Source organism: Anoplopoma fimbria, chromosome 13, assembly GCF_027596085.1.
Source record: "Anoplopoma fimbria isolate UVic2021 breed Golden Eagle Sablefish chromosome 13, Afim_UVic_2022, whole genome shotgun sequence".
NCBI classification, from domain to species: Eukaryota; Metazoa; Chordata; class Actinopteri; order Perciformes; family Anoplopomatidae; genus Anoplopoma; species Anoplopoma fimbria.
The window spans coordinates 18,133,618-18,155,278 of NC_072461.1; the positions used below are offsets into that span (position 1 = coordinate 18,133,618).

The following is a 21,661-nucleotide window of genomic DNA, read 5'->3' on the forward strand; positions in this document are numbered from 1 at the left end:
AGTCTACTGAACATATTCACAGTCTTGTGAGATTTTGAGCCCGGCTAAAAGCTTTAATATGTTTTAATTTGCTTTCATGTAAGAAAGTTACTATTTAGATTCCCAAAATATGGTCAGTATATTCAAATAACGCATGTTTGACAATTTGTAGCAACGTTTTCAGAGATGTAGCAGAGCTACTCTCACATAGTACGTATTGTTGCATGCTCATATATCACTGCCCAGAGGATTGACTGTCAGAAAAACTAGAAATGCATGCTGGATGGCACACTGCAAAATGCAGTAGGACATCTTGGTATTTTTTGGGCATTTGACTATGTATTGACTTTGTTTTCTGGCATACTAAATAATACAGTAGTCGGGTCTTGGAACACACAGAGTACTTGTGACCGCAAACAGATTTGTCAGCTGTGTTTCTCCTCTTAATGCGTGTAAAGTTGCAGCTCACACAGTTTAGGAGGTCAAGGTCAAAAGGAGATCCTGGAGAAAATAATGCAACTGTTTGACTGGCTTCAACAGGAAGCATGTACTAATCAGTTTTTGTTCACTCAATCCTCTTTGACTTCATCTCCCTCCTTCACACTTCCTCATTGTTCCTCTGTGACATATCTGTGCTCACTCGCCCTCTCTGTTCTATTTCCATCAGCTTGTCTTTAGTCCGTTTCTCCTTTCTCTCCTTTTCCCTTTCATCTTCCTTATTTTACCTCTATATTGCTTTTGTTCTAACCCCCATCCACCCTTCCTCTACTTCATCCCCCTTTTCTTTTCCTGTCTGCCCTTGCTCTCTTTTATTTTACTTTCATTCCTCTCCACTTTCTACTTCATCCCCTGCACTGTCTTTATTTTACTCTCAAACCTTAACCTCAATTTTCCTTTCTCTTTACCCCATCTTCTTTCCATTTACCACCCACCTTGTTCTCCTTTATCTCTCTTTCTGATCAATCCTCCTGATTTATTTTTATCTTCCTCCATTACCCGTCAATATATCTTTTATCAACCATCCATCTAGAAAGGGTTATATCTCTCCACACTTCATCTCCATCTTCTTTGTTTCCCTTCCAACGTTTGCCTTTTTTTTTAAACTTCCTCCTCTTTTCTATCCTTCATGGATGGTATTTGTGGGTTACTCTCACATCCCTCCTGATCCTTTGTTACTTTAATTATCCAACTTTACTGTCCTCCATCTTCTTGATTCCTTTTTATTCCTAATGGTTCTCATTTCCTCTTCATTTTTCTTTCCCCTCCATGGCAGAGGTAATATCATCTCCCTTCTTCTTTATCTTGCTTCTTTTGTCATCCTCTCCTTAATTATCATGTCCTTCTTTTCCCTCCCTTTTCTCTTACCCTCTCTTACTTCATCTTCACACTCTCCATTCTACTATAATTTACATCTCCACCTTTCCTGTGTTGAACTTTCCTTCCCTTCACCTCATCACCATCTCCATCTCCTTCTATCTCTCACATCATGCTTTCCTTTCCTTGCACCCTGTCCCTTCCAACTATCACTCCTCATCATTTTTTGTTTACGTCCCAAACTTTTCTCTACATCTCTCACCCTCTTCAATCCACAACCATGTCCTTCAATTTATCCTCTTACTTTCCATTTCCTTCCTTTTTAACCAACACTTCCTCCCCTTAATCCTTTTTTCTTTTCTCTCCATATCCTTCATGGATGGGATACTTAGGGCCTATGTCTTCCTGTCTTTCATCTTTCCTGAAAAAAAGAGAATTCTTTATCAACTTAAAAAAATGACTTCAATTGTGAACACATAAATGAAAAAAGTTTACTTAACTCAATTTCAAAGTAGTTGTGTTAATCTTTTTAACTTCATCTATATAAATTCAATATCAGACATTCTCCTTTACCTTGCATCCTTTATAGGCTTCTTTTGTTTCCCATCTGCCCTCCCCTTCTTGATCTTCTATCATTTACCCATTCACTCTTCCTCTTCTTCACCTTTCATCCATCTGCACTTCCTGTGCCTTCACTATATGGTTTTATCCATCTTTGCCCTTCCTTGATTTAAATGTTTTCCCTCAAATTCCCTTTTCTTCACATTTCATCCTTTACACATCCACTCACCCTCCCTTATTCATCCTCTCTTCATCGTCCTTCCTTTACCTCTCCACCTTCACCCATTCTTCTCCCTCAGCTTGGTGTTCAGCACCGTGGCCTCACAGAAAGAAGGCGCTGACGTTGTCTCTGTTTCAAATAAACAACTTAAAATTATTACTTTGAAATGTCTCTGTGTCTCGTACTTTATCATATGAATTATACTAAAGCCTTTGTTATAATGATTAGTTTAATATGTAAAGTAAGCATTCTGAAATTGGACATTTGGTACATTATTTCTGTTTTGTAAAGAAAAACACTATCAAAAAATGTTTTCAATATAAAAGGGATAATTGCAGAGCCAAGCTGATGAGGTATCAAATAAAAATGCTTTCAATGTTTCATATGTAGCATTTTTCCATGAATGTAACGGTATGGTATTAAAGTAAAAGATCAGAACACTTCTTCCACCACTGGTCATGAGCAACACCAACCCAACAGATGTGAATGTGTTGACTTATAGATTTAGAGGGGTGGAGTGAAAAACATTTATGTGGCAACGGACAACTTTTTACAGCAGACATTTTGACTTGCAGAAAAAACCAGGAGTAAAACATTTAGTTAATGATGGCTCCTCATCATGGCTCATTGGTGTCTTAGCAAGCCGTGCCAGTGAGCCAGCATGCACAATACCAGCACCCTGGGACTAGCTCACCTAAATGGACGGCACTAATTATTAATTCTGATATGTTAAAATATCTGCTGTGAAAAAAAGTATTTTAAAGTATTATATACTATAATAGTTATATTATGAAGAAATATTGTGTCAAATTGACCTGGTCAACACCAGATGAAAGTACTAAAAGTTCAGAATATGTTTTTTCTTTTCGCAAAAATTTTAACTGGGTCATTTTGACACCAAACAGCACATTTAGGTGAACTGGGCTCAATGTTCAGCCACCAGATGGCACCAGAAAACAACCTGAGATTTCATCCTTGAAGTTTCTACTCTTTCATTACTGTAGTGTTTTAATGCCTGTCTGATTCATTAAATAACGTACCATTAAATAAAAATCTAAACAATCTCTCTGACTGCTGCTGAGATTTTATCTACTGTATTTTCCATAAGGCTGGATCAGACCCTGCCAATACTTATTTTAATTTACTGCACTTTATGGTGTTTGTTCACCATGAGGTCATGTGTCTAAAGCCAATTTATTGTATTGTAATAGCTCGTTGCTTGCTTGGCTCCACAATCTCCTTTGAATTCTAAAAGTGATTGTTCACGGTTGGATAAGCAACATGAAAATGATTCGACCTGGCGACACATGTGTGTGTGTGTTTGCCATTAGCGCATGGAGTTTAAACAAACTGAATAAGAAATCGAAGTTCATTCATCATGGAGATTTGACGGTGATACAACAGCCTGTAATATCCTGCTGAAGAGCGTATAGCCAGGTCACACTCTTATCTCCAATGGAAAGTGTTTTTTTCACAAGTAGTTCAATCAGTTTGTCACTTTGCTGTTACTCAGCAGACAATCACCTCCGTGGGTTTGAGCTACTTTTGTTCACATACACCCGACACCATATGGGTCAAGTATTGTTCTTCAGTGAAAGCGATTTGATAAGGGATTAATAAATGCAAAGCAATAGCACAGCAAGACACAAACCATTTACTTATGATCAACTGATCTTTGTGGTCTTGATGATTGGTACTGCTAACATTGTGGACAATAACTCTCAGTGCTCATCTACCCTCTATGTTCAAATCAAACATATCATATTAGAATTACTGCAGCAAAAGTTATTTACATTTTTTTAAAAGTAGCCCTAAATTGGGTTCTTAAATTATATATTCAGACAGAAGCAGGCATTTTATATTTTGCAAACTATATCAATAAAATACCTGTTGGAGACATGCAGGTCTACAGACCCTGCTGAGCTTCTAGGCTACTTTCACAGCTGTGAGGTCCACCGGGTTACTTCTAATTAGTCTTACTGAGACCAGTCTGAAACAAATTGAATTAATAAAAGAGAACATCTGTCATAATCTAAGAGCTGAGTAAGGCCAGCAGCAGAGTCTAAATAAATGTTATGTATTTAATTCTTGCAGAGCCTCTGGTCCCTAAAATTGTGGATGAATCAATAATAAGGATTTTTAATGGCCGATTTTTTTATCATCATAGCAGGAAGTGCTAATTACCTTAAAGGAATAGGTCAGCATTTTGGGAATTACGAATATTTGCTTGCTTGCCGAGTGTTAGCTGACTAGATTGATATGCTACTTTATGTTTTAATATGAGGCTGCCACCAGCAGCTGGTCAGCTTAGTTTAGCATGAAGACTGGAAATGGGAAAACAGCTAGCCTGCCCCTGACCAAAGGTGATATCTAGCCTTTAGCTTGATGTTTAGCCCAGATTGCATTCATTATGTTAAGCTGAGAGTGAGAGATGTAGGTCTATCGATCTTCTCTTCCCTCTTGATACTCCCTTGTCTGCTGGATCATTATGAAGCCCAGCTAGCTAAATTTAGCATATAGACTGATGGAACCAGGGCAGTAAATTAACAAATCTTCCACGGCTTAGCACCTCTAAATCTCACACTTTTACTTTTTTTAATCATCACATTATGGACTGAAGTTATACCATTTGCAATTCAATGCTCAGTTTATATTGTAATAATTTTCTCATAATGTATTAACTGATTATACTATGCATTAAACTGTTATTACGTTATATGCTCATGGTTTCTTACATTATGCACTACTTATTACATTTTGAGCTTTTATTACATTTAAATGATTACATTATGGGCCGTTATTACATAATGAGTTGCTTAATGGCAAGTCATAGTGTCTGCTGTAAAATAAAACACTATTACTTTGTGTGACTGCTTACGATTCTACCACCTTGATAAGCCAGTTCAAGTCAAAAGGACAGGTACTGTATGTGCAAGCCCCGACAAAAGAATGTTATGTCTCACTTTCTTTGTCATCCTTCTTTTCAAACGAGTGAACCATGAAACTGAGCTGGTTCAAGTAGAACTGCCCAGCATAGCGTAGCCCTCTTGGTGTTTAATAAAGTGCCTTTAATAGCTTGGTGCTGTCTATCAGCTTGAAGGAAATCCATTGAAACCCCCTAGGAAGCTGTAACCAGGCAACTAAAGCAGGCCGTGGTCCACCTGTTGTCTTCTGATCAAAGGAAAGGTAAGGTCAGACGGAGAGGCCAGAGCTTAAATGGTCAGGTCTTTGTTTGTCCGTTGAAAAAAAATAGACCTACCTACCTACCTACCTACCTACCTACCTACCTACCTACCTACCTACCTACCTACCTACCTATATATATATGCTTATATTCTAGTCCTATTTTAATTTTGTGAAGACTGCACATGCATCCCCTAAACCAATTCTCTGGAAAAACTGGCTGACACCAATTAGGGGGTTTCTATTCCTGGCTTTCAAGTCTGCTTGTGTTATGCAAGACAGAATTGTGTTGGTGTGTGTATGTGTGTGTGTGTGTGTGTGTGTGTGTGTGTGTGTGTGTGTGTGTGTGTGTGTGTGTGTGTGTGTGTGTGTGTGTGTGTGTGTGTGTGTGTGTGTGTGTGTGTGTGTTATTAATACTACAGAAGAAACAGACAAAATTGAGGCCTAGAAATATCTTCATGTATACACTCGAGATTTCTAGATTTATTCCAAAAGCGCAGACCCGCAGGATTGTTCTACCTTGAATTCATCTCGGAGGATACCATGTGTATGCCTCGGGTCTTGCTAAAAGTGGTCTAACATTACAATAATGCTGTTATGGTATCAGACACTACAATAGTAAACAGGTAAAAACAGGAAAGGCTCCCTGATATAAACCCTCCCATGACTGATGAATGAGGAAGCGCCTGATCCAAGCCACGAGGATAATTTAATATAAGAGAACAAGGAAGTATCGACTGAGCTGATCTAAATGTTTGACCCTTAGATGAGTTACCTGTCAGCGCCCTACAGATGTTAACATGTATAATACCATGATTATGATTCCCGAGGCAGCAGCCCAACTTCCTCTGACCTTTTCATCTGCCAGAACAAAAAGATTAGTTCCTTCTCACAAGGGGATCAAAGGTATACAAAGCCCATGACTTTGTCTGACATCAATGCATACAAGATTTTCCATGAAAAAGAATCCTTTTGAAGCGTATCAATTTTGTGACACATTATGTACCTTTTATCACAATTCCTTAGCTCAGCATGGAGCCTGCGGATTCACATTATACTGTAGATCATGTGAATACTCTCTCTATATATATAGAGAGTATATATATCTTGTTACATTTTCATCTTCACCAGTGTTAGTGGAGTAACATTCACACATCAGGGAAGGTGTTTGTTTCGATGAAGCAACAGAATAAATTGCAAGCTATTATTATAACTATTAATATGGGAACGAGGCAGAATAGGAGTCATTATGCCCTCTTATTACAAGAGGCAAGGCAGTAAAAAAGTTTGATAGAAGAAATTTAAATGCTCAAAACAACAGCTTGAGGAAATCTCTCGCCAGCTATGTGGTGCATGTTGTTCCTGTGATCTGGAGAGATTGCTTATGAGAATCTCTCTAAATGAAAACGCAGAGAGCCAAGAAGCTAATCTTTCTGGAACTGCTCCACTGACAAGGAGAGTCTGGCCCTGTGGAATCATTAAGGGTCTGTCTTCAACTGTTCTTCATTTCATAGCTGTCACGTGCCCATAGCCCTTTTTGCAGTTACTGAGGTAACAATGTTAAACGGTATCTTTTAAGTTCCACTCATTGTCAAGTGTCGCTGGAGTACGTCAGCACCTCCAGCATCTTGGGTCCATTCATCCAAACAAAATGAACACCGCTACTTCACTCAGTGGTGTTCTCAAAAAGAAGGTAAGAGGAAGGAAATATAGGAAAGGAGAGGGGATTGACAGTCTGTGAAGGTCAGCTCAGGCAAAGGCAGCGCAGGAAGCACATTGTCAATTATTCTAACAAGGACCTCTGAGAGCTCTCTTTTGGGCTACATTGCCCTTGTATAACAGTTTTGGAGGTTGTATGAGACAAAAACGGTTTGGCTTCCTGTAAGGTGTAAAAACATGCCACACAACCTCCTGACGTTCCCATGAAAGCTAAAAGGCAGCAACAATCTTACCCTCTCCTTTCCTTTCAGTTGATATCTTCTTCTTTAAAAAAGTACAATTGTTAACATGCGTTCCCCCACAACATGAATATTTAGCACAATTCCCACTGATCTCTCCTACTGTTTTTTTACCCTCACCATGCTGTTTAAAATCGAAGGCACCAAAAACAAGACTGATTTATTCAACACTACAAGCACATCTAAGATGTGTCGTGATCTCAGACGTCCCCCTGAATAATGCACACAGAGGCAGCACACTGAATTTGACCTCGGAAAGAAACAAAGATTTCGCAAAATTGACTGTTTAGAAAATATTCTTTCCCCTGTACCAGAGCATTGACAAGTGATGATTGACGCACGTGTATGCACATTAGCGCTATGATCTCTGGGAAATTAGGATCACACACTCCACTCTCTTTCCTAAAGTGGAAATGCCTGGTCTAATCAGAGACTAAGGACTGATGATGTGATTGAACTGACTTCCAGGATGACAGTGAAAATTGTATTCTGTGTTTAACAGACACTCAGAAAGCAGACATGAGATCTGGCAACAAAATGAAATACAAGTACAAAGTACAAGAATCAACCGTCAAAATTGTGACTCATCAAAACAAAATATTACACATAGACGTAATCATTAAAGATGATAGTAAATGTTTTAATTCAGTTCAATACCACAAACTTACAACAGGTTTCCTAAGAGATATCTGCTATGCTACACAGTGCTCTTTATTCCCCACCACACCATAAGCCATAACTGTCACATAATTTCCAGGCCTTACATGTATTTAGCAATGTTATATACAGCCGACGAAACCCGCTCTGATAAAAATGTCCTTTACTGCCTCTTTTATTTTGTTTTATGGCACTTGATATATGGTTGTTAAATGGCACATCTTATGAGAAAAAAACATCCCACGCTCATAATACACTTGAGCACAGACCTTGGCGGACAGCATGGAATGTATATGGGCATAGCCAAGGTTCTCTGTAAAAGATCATTACATCGTTGTGTGGTGATTTTAGGTAATAATAAATGCATTAAGATGATGCTAGTAAATGGTCTCAGTGAACGCCCAGAGACATTTAATGCACTAATGTTTTCTCCTTCAGTTATGTCATAAGCTACTCAGGCAATAATCATTAACACATCACAGTTTACTTAATATTTTCATCAATACTGATAATAGAAAACAGCTAAATTGAAAAGAACATTTGCAGTGCCCCAACCCTTTTGTCCTTCCAATTGTCTCGGGTGTTTCCATTGCTCACATTTAAAGCAGGTAAAAGTGTGAAAAGCAAACCCTAAACAGCTGATATTCATTAAAATGTGACAATCGAAGTAGATATCAGTGCTTTAAAAATAAAAAACCTGACGGATGTATACCAAATGAAATGCCGTCTCTTCATTCGTATGTGCCCACAGCACACGGAGCATGAACTATACAGACTACAGTTGCAAAAGTGCTCATCTAAAGTGCCTTCAGTCGCAATACTTAAACTTGTCCAACCTTTGCACCATCAATTTGTTATCTACTTCCTCTTACATGTGAGCTCATACTGATTCAAGGGCATCGTGCCATGCTGGTTTAGTGTCTTCAGTCGTCTCTCTATGGACTGCTGTTGTAAGGTTTATAACTTTGTAAATGTCAACCTCGCTTTTGGAAGCAACGAAGCCTGAAAAGCTCCAAAGGATGACACAATGAGGGCTGAAGAGGCCCTAGCAGTCTCTTTGTCTTTCACTGAAAAGGCTTATATCTAGGTATTGATGCTGATAGATCCATTGCTCAAGATTGAACCCTTGGTGACCTCTGTGCTGACAGTGGAGAGCGGGACACTCTCGTACCTCTCCGTCACCCCCCAGCAGCGACAGCGCAACAGGGTGGACTTGAGCTGTTTCTGGAAGTTGCTGTTGAGGAAACCATAGATGATGGGGTTGACGCAGGTGGAGGCCATGGCCGTGAGGTGGCAGAATGAGAAGATGACGTCGTGGCCACAGGACGGGATGGCCTCGTGGTTCCAGTCAAACACTGTGTTAAAGACATTGAGAGGGAGCCAGGCGATGGCGAACGCCACCACTATGGAGATTAACATGGCGTTGATCCTCGTGGCGCCTTTGTTTTTCTTCTGGGTGTTCCTGCCGCGCTCCACCATGTCCTTCCTCCTCCTGAGGCGCAGGTAGATGTGCAGGTAGCAGAGCATGATGAGGGTGAGAGGAAGGAAGTACTGGAAGACAAGCAGGAAGGTGGTGTAAGCTTGCCGTTCTTCAACAGATGGCCACCGCTCCATACAAAAGAGGTGGTCGTTGATTGGGAATGGCATGCTGACGTTCTGGAAAGGCAAGGTGAGAACGCTGTATGGGAGGAAAGGCACCGAGATGAGGCAGGCCACGATCCAGGTGACAACCACGGCCAGGTAAGACTGGCCCACCATGGGCTTCCATCCAGTCGGGTGGACAATGAGCTGGTAGCGCTCCATGGCGATGAGGACGAGGGAGAAGATGGAGACGGTGACTGATATACACTGGATGAAGGGCGTGAGCTTGCAGAGGACTTCCCCTAGGATCCAGTGGTCCATCAGTGTGTAGATAATAGTGACCGGCAGGCACATTATGCACATGAGGATGTCAGAACAGGACAGGTTGGCGATGAAGATGTTGGTGACGTTGCGCATCTCCTTGTGCCGCGTGATGACAAACACCAGGCAAGAGTTCCCGATGAGACCCACCGCCATAACTGTGCTGTAAGCAACGATGAGAAAAGTGGTGCCACTCACGGAGAGCGAGCAGTCCTCGGTGAAATCCCACGGTATCTCTCTCCACAAGGCTTGGTTGTGATTGGTGTTGTGCTGCAGCTCCATGGCGGGTTTTCCTGGGCTCGCTTCAAAGGCCAGGCTACTAATTAGACTAATTTAATGTGTCACACCTGGTGTAATTACTTCATGAATAACATTTGCATTTTTTTATAGCTTTGCCTCATCCTTAATCTTTGACGGTCTTCACAACAGACTTAATTTGCTGCCTGAAAAAAAAGGAAGAAAAGGAAATGAGTAACCAGAGTTTATTTGTAAAGCTATAAACTCTTGAAGTATTAAGAGGTTGGTTTATCAGTGAAATATAATGCAGCTCCCATAAAAACTGTAGAATGAAATGAAATGAACCCTTACTTGCTTGTTTTTAATTAAGATATTTGGCAGAAGCCGATGCAGGACTTTATAATCATAGTGCACACAAGTGTCTTTTTAGTGTGTTTAGTGGTCCAGTTTAACCTTAACAGTGTATTCAGTAGATCAGAAATATAGTCATATGAATGGAATAATCAACATTAGTATAGAGATATCATGAGGTTGATCTTCAACCCCCACAAGGACTGGCTATAAGAAGAAATGATGCAGATCCAGTCTCCGTGGAATCCCTATAATGGCATGCTGATTTAAATTTCCATCACAATACCGTTATGATGACTGCTCCTTCAGAGACAATCACTCCCTCTCACTGTTTTCTCCCCTTAGACGGCGGGGAATTTACTCTGTTTCTGTCCATAAAGGAACAGATACCTCTCGTTGTCAATTAGCATTCACACAATAGCTTCTCAGATTCTAAAGCACATTCAGCATTTACAATCTTCTCCAAATTAATGTACTGGAAAACCGAAAAGAATTACACCAAGACCAAGAAAATCTGACTGGTGTGTGTGGATGTGTACGTACATGCATATTTATGTGTTTGTGTGCATGCAGCACAGTGAAAAACAGTACCAATTATCCAAGATGTTTTGCCCATGGCTCAATTCCTCAAAAATGAGTTTTGCAGCACAGCTATGCAAACAGAAGGAAATCTACAGGATTCAAAGGATTTATCATTTTTAATTGAGCACTCCTTAATGATGACAAATGTTGACAGGTAGGAATATAATTCCTTGTGGCTGTCTCTATGATGAGTAGAAATGTCCTATTATAATGAGCTGCTGCCTCTGTGGTGATTACAAACAAAGCCAGAGTATTCATAACAAAAGTGAACACTTGTACCTGGAGCTAAGTACGGCAAATACCACTTGAATTCATTGGCACATATTATATCCATGCTGCAGCCTTGATGCTGGGTATTTATGGCAGAATTTGGACACTTGCAGTGATGCATCGCTTTATGTTGTGTCTGCTGGTAAAGGATAGTCCAAAGTAGTTTACTATGATTATACAGGTTATTTGCAGGTTACACACCAAAAAAAATCGACCGCAGAAAAAAATCGATATGAAATTAACTGTGAAGTCCATGCAGAAAAAAAAGAAATTTGAGCTCATGCTATTTATCTCAAAATGGAGATGTTTGAAAATTGTTAACACGATATTCAATCTGTCCTTCACATGATTCAAATCACCTCATCAAACCACTTTGGCATGATGCACAAGTCTGGATTTTGTCATGCAAAAAAAAAAAATATCATAAACATCACGAACCGGCGGATGAAAAAAAAAAACGCACGAAGGGATGGAAAGTGTGTGAGAGGTTTGTGTATGTGCACCCTACCCTCCGTCTCTGCAGCTGTCCTGGATCCACCGTCTGTCTGCAGCTGCGTGTCTGCAGTGTGGCGGACGCTCTCGGCTCCGGACAGGTGGAGGAGACTCCTCTCTGTCCTCCAGTGGACCAAACCACCTCCTTGCGCTCACTGCTGTCCTGTCGGGGGGGGATTGATCACTCATTTCCACCTTAATGTCCACTTAACACCTTAACACTAAACAGCGTTGCTTTTAAGCATATCCTCCTAAAGGAGAGCAGTCTAACCAGTTAGTTAGAATAAAACTAAAGATCCCATCAGCATAACTACTAAAGCTCCTGACAACACAGGGAATTCAAAACAGATAAGGTTATTCTAACTCACTATACCACACCTTGAAGAGGCTATAAAGAAACAGTGGACAGAAAAACTAGAGCCATTATAGCTGTATCGAAGACCGAGCCTATAGGAAAATGCAATATTTACTTTAATAATCTCACACCATAAAAGAGTTGCAGGCTAGCACGAAATTACAATTAGCTGTCAAATCAGCCATCGTTTCTTACCGAGATGCTTCTTTCTTCTCGGACTTCCAGCGTTGCTTTGCCTCAGGTGAGACACAACCAGAGTTTTTGGTCGAGGAGAAGGTAGGAGGCGTCCTGCCACGATCACTGATAGGAGCCGAGATATCCCTTAAAGCGACCTTATGCCTCCGACTCTCAGGCAGGGAGAGATGTGATTGGGAACATGTTACATAATAAAAATTCTCCGTGGCTCGCACGCACGCACGCACGCACGCACGCTTGTACAGGCACGCGCCCTCAGAGGGGCCATTGGGGAAATTGAGTTATTTGAAATTTGTGCTCGTGGTGGGTTTCACCCAAATGTACTAGTGAGCGGCACTAGATGATTCATTTAGTCCGTCATAAAGGAGCATCATGCTGAGCCCTCTCATACTGAGGCAAGTTTCATATATCCCCAATGAGAAATAGATGTAATATGTGTGTGATGTTGATATGTGATATTATCTTTGAGCAATGTTTAAAATGACTTACTGCGATTGCTATACAATGTCTATATACAGTATCATGTATTATTTTCAAATCAGGACTGTACAGAGTTTAATTTGGATGTACTTAGCTGAGGATAAACAGAAATTCAAACACATATTTTGTTATGGTTTCACACCCTGCGATGGTCTGTGGGTAAAAAGCTCTTACGAATAAAGTGTTAGTTGAAGAAGATAAATGTCAACTATAGAGGACACATTCATCATCTTGTGTTCCCATTTCAATTTAGTTTATTTTGTCACCCAAAACACTATGATGCATACGCTACATCTAAAATACATTCTAAGCCAGAATTTTTAGCTACCACAAGAAACCTATTGTGTTGATTTTGGCAGTCCCTCTGGATGAAAGTGGTTGTGGTTTAAAGCACCAGAGTCCCTTTAGAAAACATCTCTCGGTTCTGACAGTCTTCAGGCTTGGTTCTGGTTCTCCCGTGCCCCCCTTCTGACATGTGGACCCAACAATACAGCTTGTGTCTCCAGACGTTGTTTTTTTTGCGTAAAAGGCACAGAAGTCTACTCCTCCAGAGCTCAGAATACAGGTCGATGGTGGCAGCAAAGGCGGATCTGGGTCTGTCCGCGGTGGGCTGAGTCTGAGCTGAAGGACTTTCTGATGAACCTGCATTATTTTTCTGTTTTTGCATGGAAGCTTACTCTGTAACCAACGACAAGCATTAAGAAAAAAATATATAGAAACTGGCAGTCATCTTGCTGATGGTCGCGTTTACTATTGAAGGTCCTATAGAGGTCAAAGTTCCTCACAGTAACTTTGAACAGAATATTGATGGATACTGATGGACATCGATTGATATGTGTATGTATTCTTCACCTTGTCGATGTGTAATCTACTGCATGCATACCCAAAACTTACCACACAGGTCCTCTGCGTCTGCTGTGTGCACCTTTGCATAATTCTTTGACGTCCATACAAACTAAAACATCATCACGATTAGGATCTCTGTCCTTATCCCTTAGCAGATAACACCTAGAGCTATTTTAAACCCATTCTTTGCACCTCTCTTGCCTGTGCAACAGATTGTTAACGGCTTCTTCACACTGTCCCCACACACTCCTGTTTCAAGTGGAGGCAGTATGAGAGAACAGTAATAGCTGTTTGTCTGAGAGGCAGAACGGTGAAATGACTTGCCACCAACAACAACAGGTCTGTGGGTGTTTACTTGACACAGACAGACGGGTGTCAAGTCACTCAAGACGATTAATATATGCACATATTTTTCAGAGAAAAGCAGGAATGCTTAAAAAGAACAGGATGAACATTACTGCAGGACTGGATGTTTTGCCTCAAATCAGCAAATATTCAATATATTGAAACACGGAATGGCCGTTGTACCTCTTCCCTTGTGCAATCTCTTCTACTGTCACTCACATTTAGATTTTTCTTTCAGCTGGTGTTGTTTTGCCGGTAAAAGAGAGAAAACATTTCTTAGAATAAGTCTTAGATGTCGAAAGACAATGGAGCACTATGGTGACATGATATTGTTGTTGTTTTTTTAAAGTGTGTCCACCAGTTTATCTGTGATTGATAAGTGACAAGTTGATGGGCTCGAGGGTGTTCAGCACAATCAAGTGTGACCCTTGTGCAATCTAAAAGAGAAAGGGAACATGGTTTCTAAAACAAACATTTCTTTCACAGAGCACATGTGCATAGACAAACAGAAAGCAAATGACATTTTGTTCCATCTTTGGTAAGAAGGCAGAACAAGGACAGATAACATGTTCCAAACTGTTTTGAAACATTATCTCACTATCGCATGAAATATTTGATTGCTCTTTGATCACTTCTTTTATTCGGTACACTCTATCAACTGTTTAGACTCCCATCCTGTGTCCATTTACACAATCCATAATTTGACTCGATTCGAGGACATGTCCATATTAGGATTCAGAGAGAGACCAATCTTACACAACGCATTTGTGAGTGGTTCTTGTGGGAACATTTCAAATAGTTGTATGTGTCACTGCCAGTGTAAATCAGTATGTAGCATGCCCTATTGTGGAGGATTGTTCCCTTACCAACTTTAATAGCATTCGGGGAGCAGTTGTTCCTCTGTAAGCCCATTGTAGTTTTATGGGTGATTCATTTTATGTTGACAATAAAAAAAATCACTTTAACAGACCTTTAATATCTTCTGCTGTGTGCAGTGAGGCTTCACAATTGATTTTCAACGCCAGCCAGCCAAATCAGAAATAAATGGTGGCTCTCTGTAACTTCACATTTTGTTCAGTCGTGAAAAGGGGTACAGAAAGAAATACATAAGAAACCGTTAAAATACACACAAGGAAACCACAGTTTGTGTTGCCTATGACACCTTTGTAAATATTTGGTGATGGCAAGAAGGCCCTTAATAATGTAAAAATAATGTATATTATTAAACCTGGATCAAAAAAACACTTCATACTGCTGTGAGAGGGGCCTTTATGTTGTGGATCCAGGCTAGAAATTTTAATGATGGAATGGAAGGAGTCAGAATTATAAATAAAACTAAATAAAAAATTGATTGTGATGGCACAGATGAAATGTAGTTATGGCAGAAGCATAAGTATGATGTGTTTAATTTTGTGCAAGGGTTATTGTTAATTAATGGGATCATAGTTAAGTGTCTGAAGCCATAAGAAAGCTGGATCACAACAAAATAAATATTAGGGGATAATACATGTAATTATGCCGATAAGAATGTGATGCTCTTCACGCCACGTGTTGTAGTTCTGTGCAGATTGTAAAGCCCTCTGAGGCAAATTTGTGATTTTGGGCTATACAAATAAATGTAACTGAATTTAATTGTAGTTGGTATGGTATTCTATACGAGTTCAGGGCTGATAGTTCCTGTTATTAAAGATAAAGGATGTCTTTGTGTAATAGTATTAATAAATATCAGCATGTAGGGTCATTAGAATTGTGAAAATGGAAACAACAAGGATAGAAAATAACTACTTCTGAGTTCTTACAGTGAACGATACGGTCAAACGTTTTTCCGATGAAGTCATGGATAGCAGAAATACAGTATACATAATGGTAATAAATTGATAGTGACAATGTTGTAAATATTGACAAAGGGTACCACATTTTGATGTAAATTTCACATTACTGTAAAATTGGGTCAACGTCTGTCAGAGATTACTGTATGGTCCTGTTTATATCTCACCTATGGTGTTAGTATAAAGAGATGTGAATGAAAAGATTTACAGTCACTAACACTTACTCCATGGGAATGTTATTCCGGGCCAATACTTTACAGTGCAGGTCATACATTAGTTTGTATAAATATAAACATATGTCAGGAAGTAATAATTATCTTAAAGCAAACGTGTACCACATTATCAAAAACCAAACCGTATACATACCGTCTAGTTTCTACTGTATACTATATATTTGTTAGTTTTGAGAATGAGAGATTCTGACTGACTGAGTTTTTTTAATCTCAATATTTTATTGTGATATATATAGGTGAATGTATTAATGATTTATGATTCTTATGTGATGCCTGTCACATCCAATATGTATTCTGTTTGATGTCAGTGATATTGTGTAGGATATTAGAAAGAAAGAAAGAAAGAAAGAAAGAAAGAAAGAAAGAAAGAAAGAAAGAAAGAAAGAAAGAAAGAGAAAGAAAGAAAGAACGAAAGCATTCAAAACAGTTAAGAAAAAAAGTTGATATACATGTCAAATTAAATCACAACTCTATGTTTAGTTTAACTTTTGACCTGCCCACTGTTCACCTCATATAAGCAGCAAAATTATTCCAGGATTTTAATGGGCGTGAAAGGCCAAAAGCTTACAATACAAAATCCGAACAAGGCTGGGGTCTAATCCATCATCCAAAATCAAACAACCAAACACAGAAACTGTATTGATCATTTTGCTTAATTTTCCCTTCAACCCCTCCCTCATTGCAACCATAAATCCATACGCATTGTGTACAGGGAGCTACTCATTGAACAGAGGACAATTTCCCCTGCAGTATTACAGCCCCTTACAAGGACTAAGTTGAAGTGATCCTTGACACCATCACTGGAACACAGTCCCATAAATCCCCCCAAGGCTTTAAATAACCCCAGCCAAGAACAAATGCCACAATGCCATAGGTACTCGTGGAGGACAAACGACCCCCATCAGGTGCACAGATCAAATCTGACACAGGAGCTCACCCTGATGCTCCTCTGTTCAAGTGCGACTTTTGTGAGCAGCTGGTATTATACTGTTAGATTTAAGAGGTTGTTCGTCGTGACAAACCCACAGATAAGTATCACCCAAGTACTGCAATTCCCCTTAACGCTACAGAGCTATAGCAGGTTTTTTTATTTCCGGCCAACAGCTGAACTGATTTAGTCGAGTCTCACCACTTTCATCAACAATCTTTTTCGGCCACAGTAAACAGCTGTTTTCATCTGGAAACAAAGGTCTTGGGCAGACTACCTGGACTATATAGGGGAGCATTTAGCAGCTAAACAGCCAGACATCTCCCTCAGGATTAAACGAAAAACAATCATGTAGCTAAAACGAGGGTTAATACTGGACCTACAGTTGACAGGTGGAAAACAAAACTCTAAATGGACGGTGATGTAGCTCCATATCCGTTGGATGTGAAGCTAAATAGGCACCAGTTTGCCATCACGTTCACCACATCAATTTAAAAAGGTGATAATATGTCAGGGTTTCGTCCGCAGATTTTTTCTGCTGCACCCAAGCGGTCAAACATCAAGAAAGCAATCACAGGTTTATACAGATAAGTAATATACTTCAAACTAGGTAAAGGAATAATTCTTCATTTTGGGAAAAAGATTTTTATTGTTTATTCGCTTTTGTTATTGATTCACTTTCTTGTGGAGTGTTTTATGAGAAGAGTGATACCACAGATTGTTAGCTAAGCTTAACATAACGACAAGGTATTTATATATTTTTGCAAAACTAGGCAACTCTCACCAAAACAGAGTTAGAGGTGCTTGGTAGGTAGATTTTGTTACTTTTGGCCTGAACCAGCAGTTTTCCTCCTGTCTTAATGCTAAGCTAGCTGCTAGCTTCATATTACCATACACGCATGAAAGTAGTATAAATCTTTTCATCTAAATTTCGGCAAGAAAGCCAATTTATCCACATTATATGTTTCCAAGTCACTAACCTATATGGAAAACTTAGGGTTCTAGTTTTACACCATAAAGTCTGCCAAATATGAAATGAAGCAAAGCTAAATAAAATTGATTTCAATTTTGGTATGTGCTTCTTCAGAAATTACATTTAGTATGGTGGAATAAACTGATTTATGGAAAGGAGAAAAGAGCAATAGAGAGAGATGGAGAACTGGAGAGGAGCCTGAGATTGGGGTTTATTAAAACACAATTGCATTAGCGAACTGAAAGGTAGAATCAATCCTGCGTGCATTAGACCAGCTGACCCTCCTTTAATTCATATAAATGTTCTGCATGTCCGACCTCTTTTCTCAAGCAATATAAGTATTCTACTCAGCTCCAGTCACATCTGTGTGCAGCACAGACAACTCCTTTTTCCGCCTCCCTTTTTGACTGTTCCTCTGTGTCGGCATATGATTCAGGATTTACACTAACGTTGTCACAGCGAATAAGATGGTGGAAGTCACAGCCCAAAAATAGCCCTCATCCCAATAGCAAGAGGTGAAAACTGGATTCAGAGGTAGCACGACGTGATAAAGTTAGGACAGCAGGTTGTTATTGATCCACAGAGGTCTTGTTCAATATGAGTCCCAATCCATTCCACTGACACATGGCAGATATGACCAACCAACCATTCAGGTTATTGGCCACAGTTCAGCTTTATCCTGATTTAAAAAGTCCCTTTCTTTTTGGCCTGGTTGCAAGTGTTGGAAAAGACGGCAGTTACCAGGGTTACTGTATATGGCTATGTTCCCGAAAAGCGCAGGATGTGCATACTGATCATGCTTCGATAACCATAATAATAATTATAGTTAATTAGTTAATAATATAGTTATAGTTAATTATATAATTTCATGTCAGCATCAAACCAGAGACATTTTCCATCGCTTCCGATATTCCACTAGCAGGGCAGGCAAACTGTTTGGGATGCAGAGACCAAACCTCTCCTTTGAGAACAGCTGTCAAAGCAGTACAGCCGAGCTATTTGGTGTTATCAAGTCTCTGCTTGCAGTCTTGTATAATACTTCCCACTGGGAATGGTTTCCTGCCACGTGTAGGCCATGCGAAGAAGTGATGATCCAGCCTCCGTCTGTTGTCCGAGCACATGGAACAACTGAAAGAAACGGCTTTTTATTTTACTCAGTGTTTTCTTCTTTATATTAATACGAACTGACATCCCTGCATCCTTTAGAGCAGCACATATTGTTAAGACGCTTAAATATTTCAGTGCCATTGGTTTGTTTTCTCTAAGTCCCCAGTGAGGCAGGCAGATCTCCCAGCCTTTTAAAAGACCAATGACTCTCTGACCTCAGAGAGGGCCAAACCCAAGGAAGATAAAAAAACAAAAAACATTGCTTTAGCTAACTCGGGAGTTGCAATTATGTTCAAACAGTAAATGTCAATATTTTTAAAAGTTAAATCATCCAGATTCCTTATACAATACAGAGTAGAAATGGCTTTTTTCCCCAACAATCCCACAGTGCCGTGACTTTGCAATTCTCACAGAGTGATGCATAATTACAAAAAAATATAGTCATGCATCTCTGTCCAAATCCTGTGGCAGTGTGAATGACCCCCCGCTGTTCATCATTTCAGGAGAATTACATGTATGGATCACCCAGTGGATGCCGTACTCAGACGGTTGGCAGGCTTCATCAAACAGCCTTGCTGGAAGTTGTTGCAAACAGGATTCTGGTGCAGAGGAAAATTGATTGCTCGCCTCACAGTCACAGAGCAGCCCCAACAAAATTGCACCTGCCAGGCTGCACCTCCGTCACTTTACAACCCACCGTTCGACGTATGAATCACAGAGCGGGGACTACTGTCCCATTTCTTATTTTGAAGGGCACTCTTTCTTGATTATGACTCTACAGTAAAACTTACAAACAATTAGAAGAAACTATTGTATGTAGAAAGGCTGCTCATAAAGATTTCAGCTCTTACATGAAAAAAGCCGTCTGGATTTAAGTCAAGTGTGCAACAATGATGGTACAGTTTTTTTCTATTTCGTGGCATATTTACCTGCCAAATTTCCTGTGCCATACTAAAGGTGGCAGGTAGTTGGCAACCATCTCAGATGGGATGCTGATAGAATGAATGGCACTACTGGAGCTGTGCTGTCCCAAAGTAATTAGTTGTATTGTGCTCTGGTCTTTCTTCTCTTGTCAAATGCACCATAAGGGACACATGCTGCAGAGCAAGGCATGTTTGCTTTTTTCCAGCAACCTGCTGCACTGGATGATTCCTTGTTAGAGCCGATAATGCTACTCACTCACTTTCCTTATCAAAGGATTGCCACAAAAGGCATCAAAAGATGGTCTCCTGTAGTAAATATTTGAATGAAGGTTAAACGTCTTAACAGGGCAGTATTTGTGTAACAGAGATGCTCATACCAGCTCAAGGTCATGGACTATTTCAAGTCTTGGTAACTGCTTTATCCAACATCCCTTTTTAAAAGTCTGTTTTTAGTATAGATTGACAGTTAATTCTGTAAATGCCGGCCCACTTTGTTTTCATCTCTTTGTCATTTCTTCCTCCAGCTTGCGGAGCGCATGCTGCACAGCCTTTTCCCTGATGAGAGGAGACGGCCCACTGCAAATGTACTGGAACGCTCTACTCAATATGGGCAAATCCAGGCTCTCTTTGACCTCCAAGAAGGTCCAACAAAAACAAAAACCATGCTCTCAGGCTTTGTCAGTGATTATGCCACCCTAATCAGCATGGGAAAATGCTTCCTTATTCATATTGTGCAATTAAAAAGTAAAATGTGCATCCCTGTGTGATACCAGCCGCTAAGAACGTTTGACACCTTATATTATTATTATTATTATTATATAAACGAAATGTAGTATCACTCTCAACATTATCTTAATTGTCTGAGACTGATGACTATTTTTCTACTGTTGCCATTTACTGTGAATAATTTGTAAAAAAATGTTGTGACTAGAGCTACAACTAACAATACATTTTCAAATGAATCATTTGGTCTATTAAATGTCAGAAAGTAGTGAAATCGTATGTCACTTGTTTTAAAACAATCAAATCGTTCTTTTTGTCCAACAATCTTTCCAAAACCTAAAGATATTTTGTTTATATGGCATAAGAAAAAGAAATGGAAAAGGAAATTAATTTTAAGTTTTAAATAATATAAAATAAAATAAAAGTCTTCAACAATTAATTGATCATTAAAATAGTAATGTTCCTGCCCGTTGGAGAAACTAACTTTGGTGGAGTAGGTATATATTTGCAGTGCATCATGTTTGTTCAGGGAGCTGCAGCAGACTCCACATCTGGTAGGAACTATGATAGGGCATTTCTTCAGCCACATGACAGATGTGTCAGGGAAAAAAATGTATGATTTGCCATTTGAAAAGGGCATTTTTGCACCTTAGACAAAAAGCCAGGGAGCTTCCCCCCTGTGCATTCCACTGCAATGTATATTAGACTGGAAAATAAATCAAGTGATGGATTATTCCAACAGTGTTATTGCGAGTGGAAAAATCTCTCCTCTTCATGTCAGGAAATGATATATGCAAATTGAAACCTCGGCAGAAGATAAATGAGATTGTAAAACCTAATATGGAAGCCACAATTTTTATAAAAAGAGCATCATGACTGGCTCCCTAAGAAAATCTATCTGGCAGCTCATGCAGTTATCAAACAGTGGAGAATCAATCTGAAAAGCATTTGATCAGATGGAGACCAAATATTGGAGGGGCGAAAATAATAAAATCAACAAAAAGTTGGCCAGAACAAT

General features: G+C 39.6%; 1 protein-coding gene across 1 annotated transcript; it reads right to left on the bottom strand.

Moving 5' to 3' along the window:
- Positions 1-7,930: 7,930 nt before the first annotated feature.
- npy8br (neuropeptide Y receptor Y8b) lies at positions 7,931-12,280 on the bottom strand. Its single transcript, XM_054611323.1, has 3 exons — positions 12,257-12,280; positions 11,723-11,869; positions 7,931-10,217 (listed from the first exon to the last, which is right to left on the bottom strand). Exon 3 carries the CDS (start codon positions 10,054-10,056, stop codon positions 8,956-8,958), a length of 1,101 nt encoding a protein of 366 aa, XP_054467298.1. The 5' UTR covers positions 10,057-10,217; positions 11,723-11,869; positions 12,257-12,280; the 3' UTR covers positions 7,931-8,955.
- Positions 12,281-21,661: the final 9,381 nt, after the last annotated feature.

Bases quoted from the DNA above. Each gene is read 5' to 3' on its own strand.
- npy8br (XM_054611323.1), bottom strand. From the start codon at position 10,056: ATGGAGCTGCAGCACAACACCAATCACAACCAAGCCTTGTGGAGAGAG.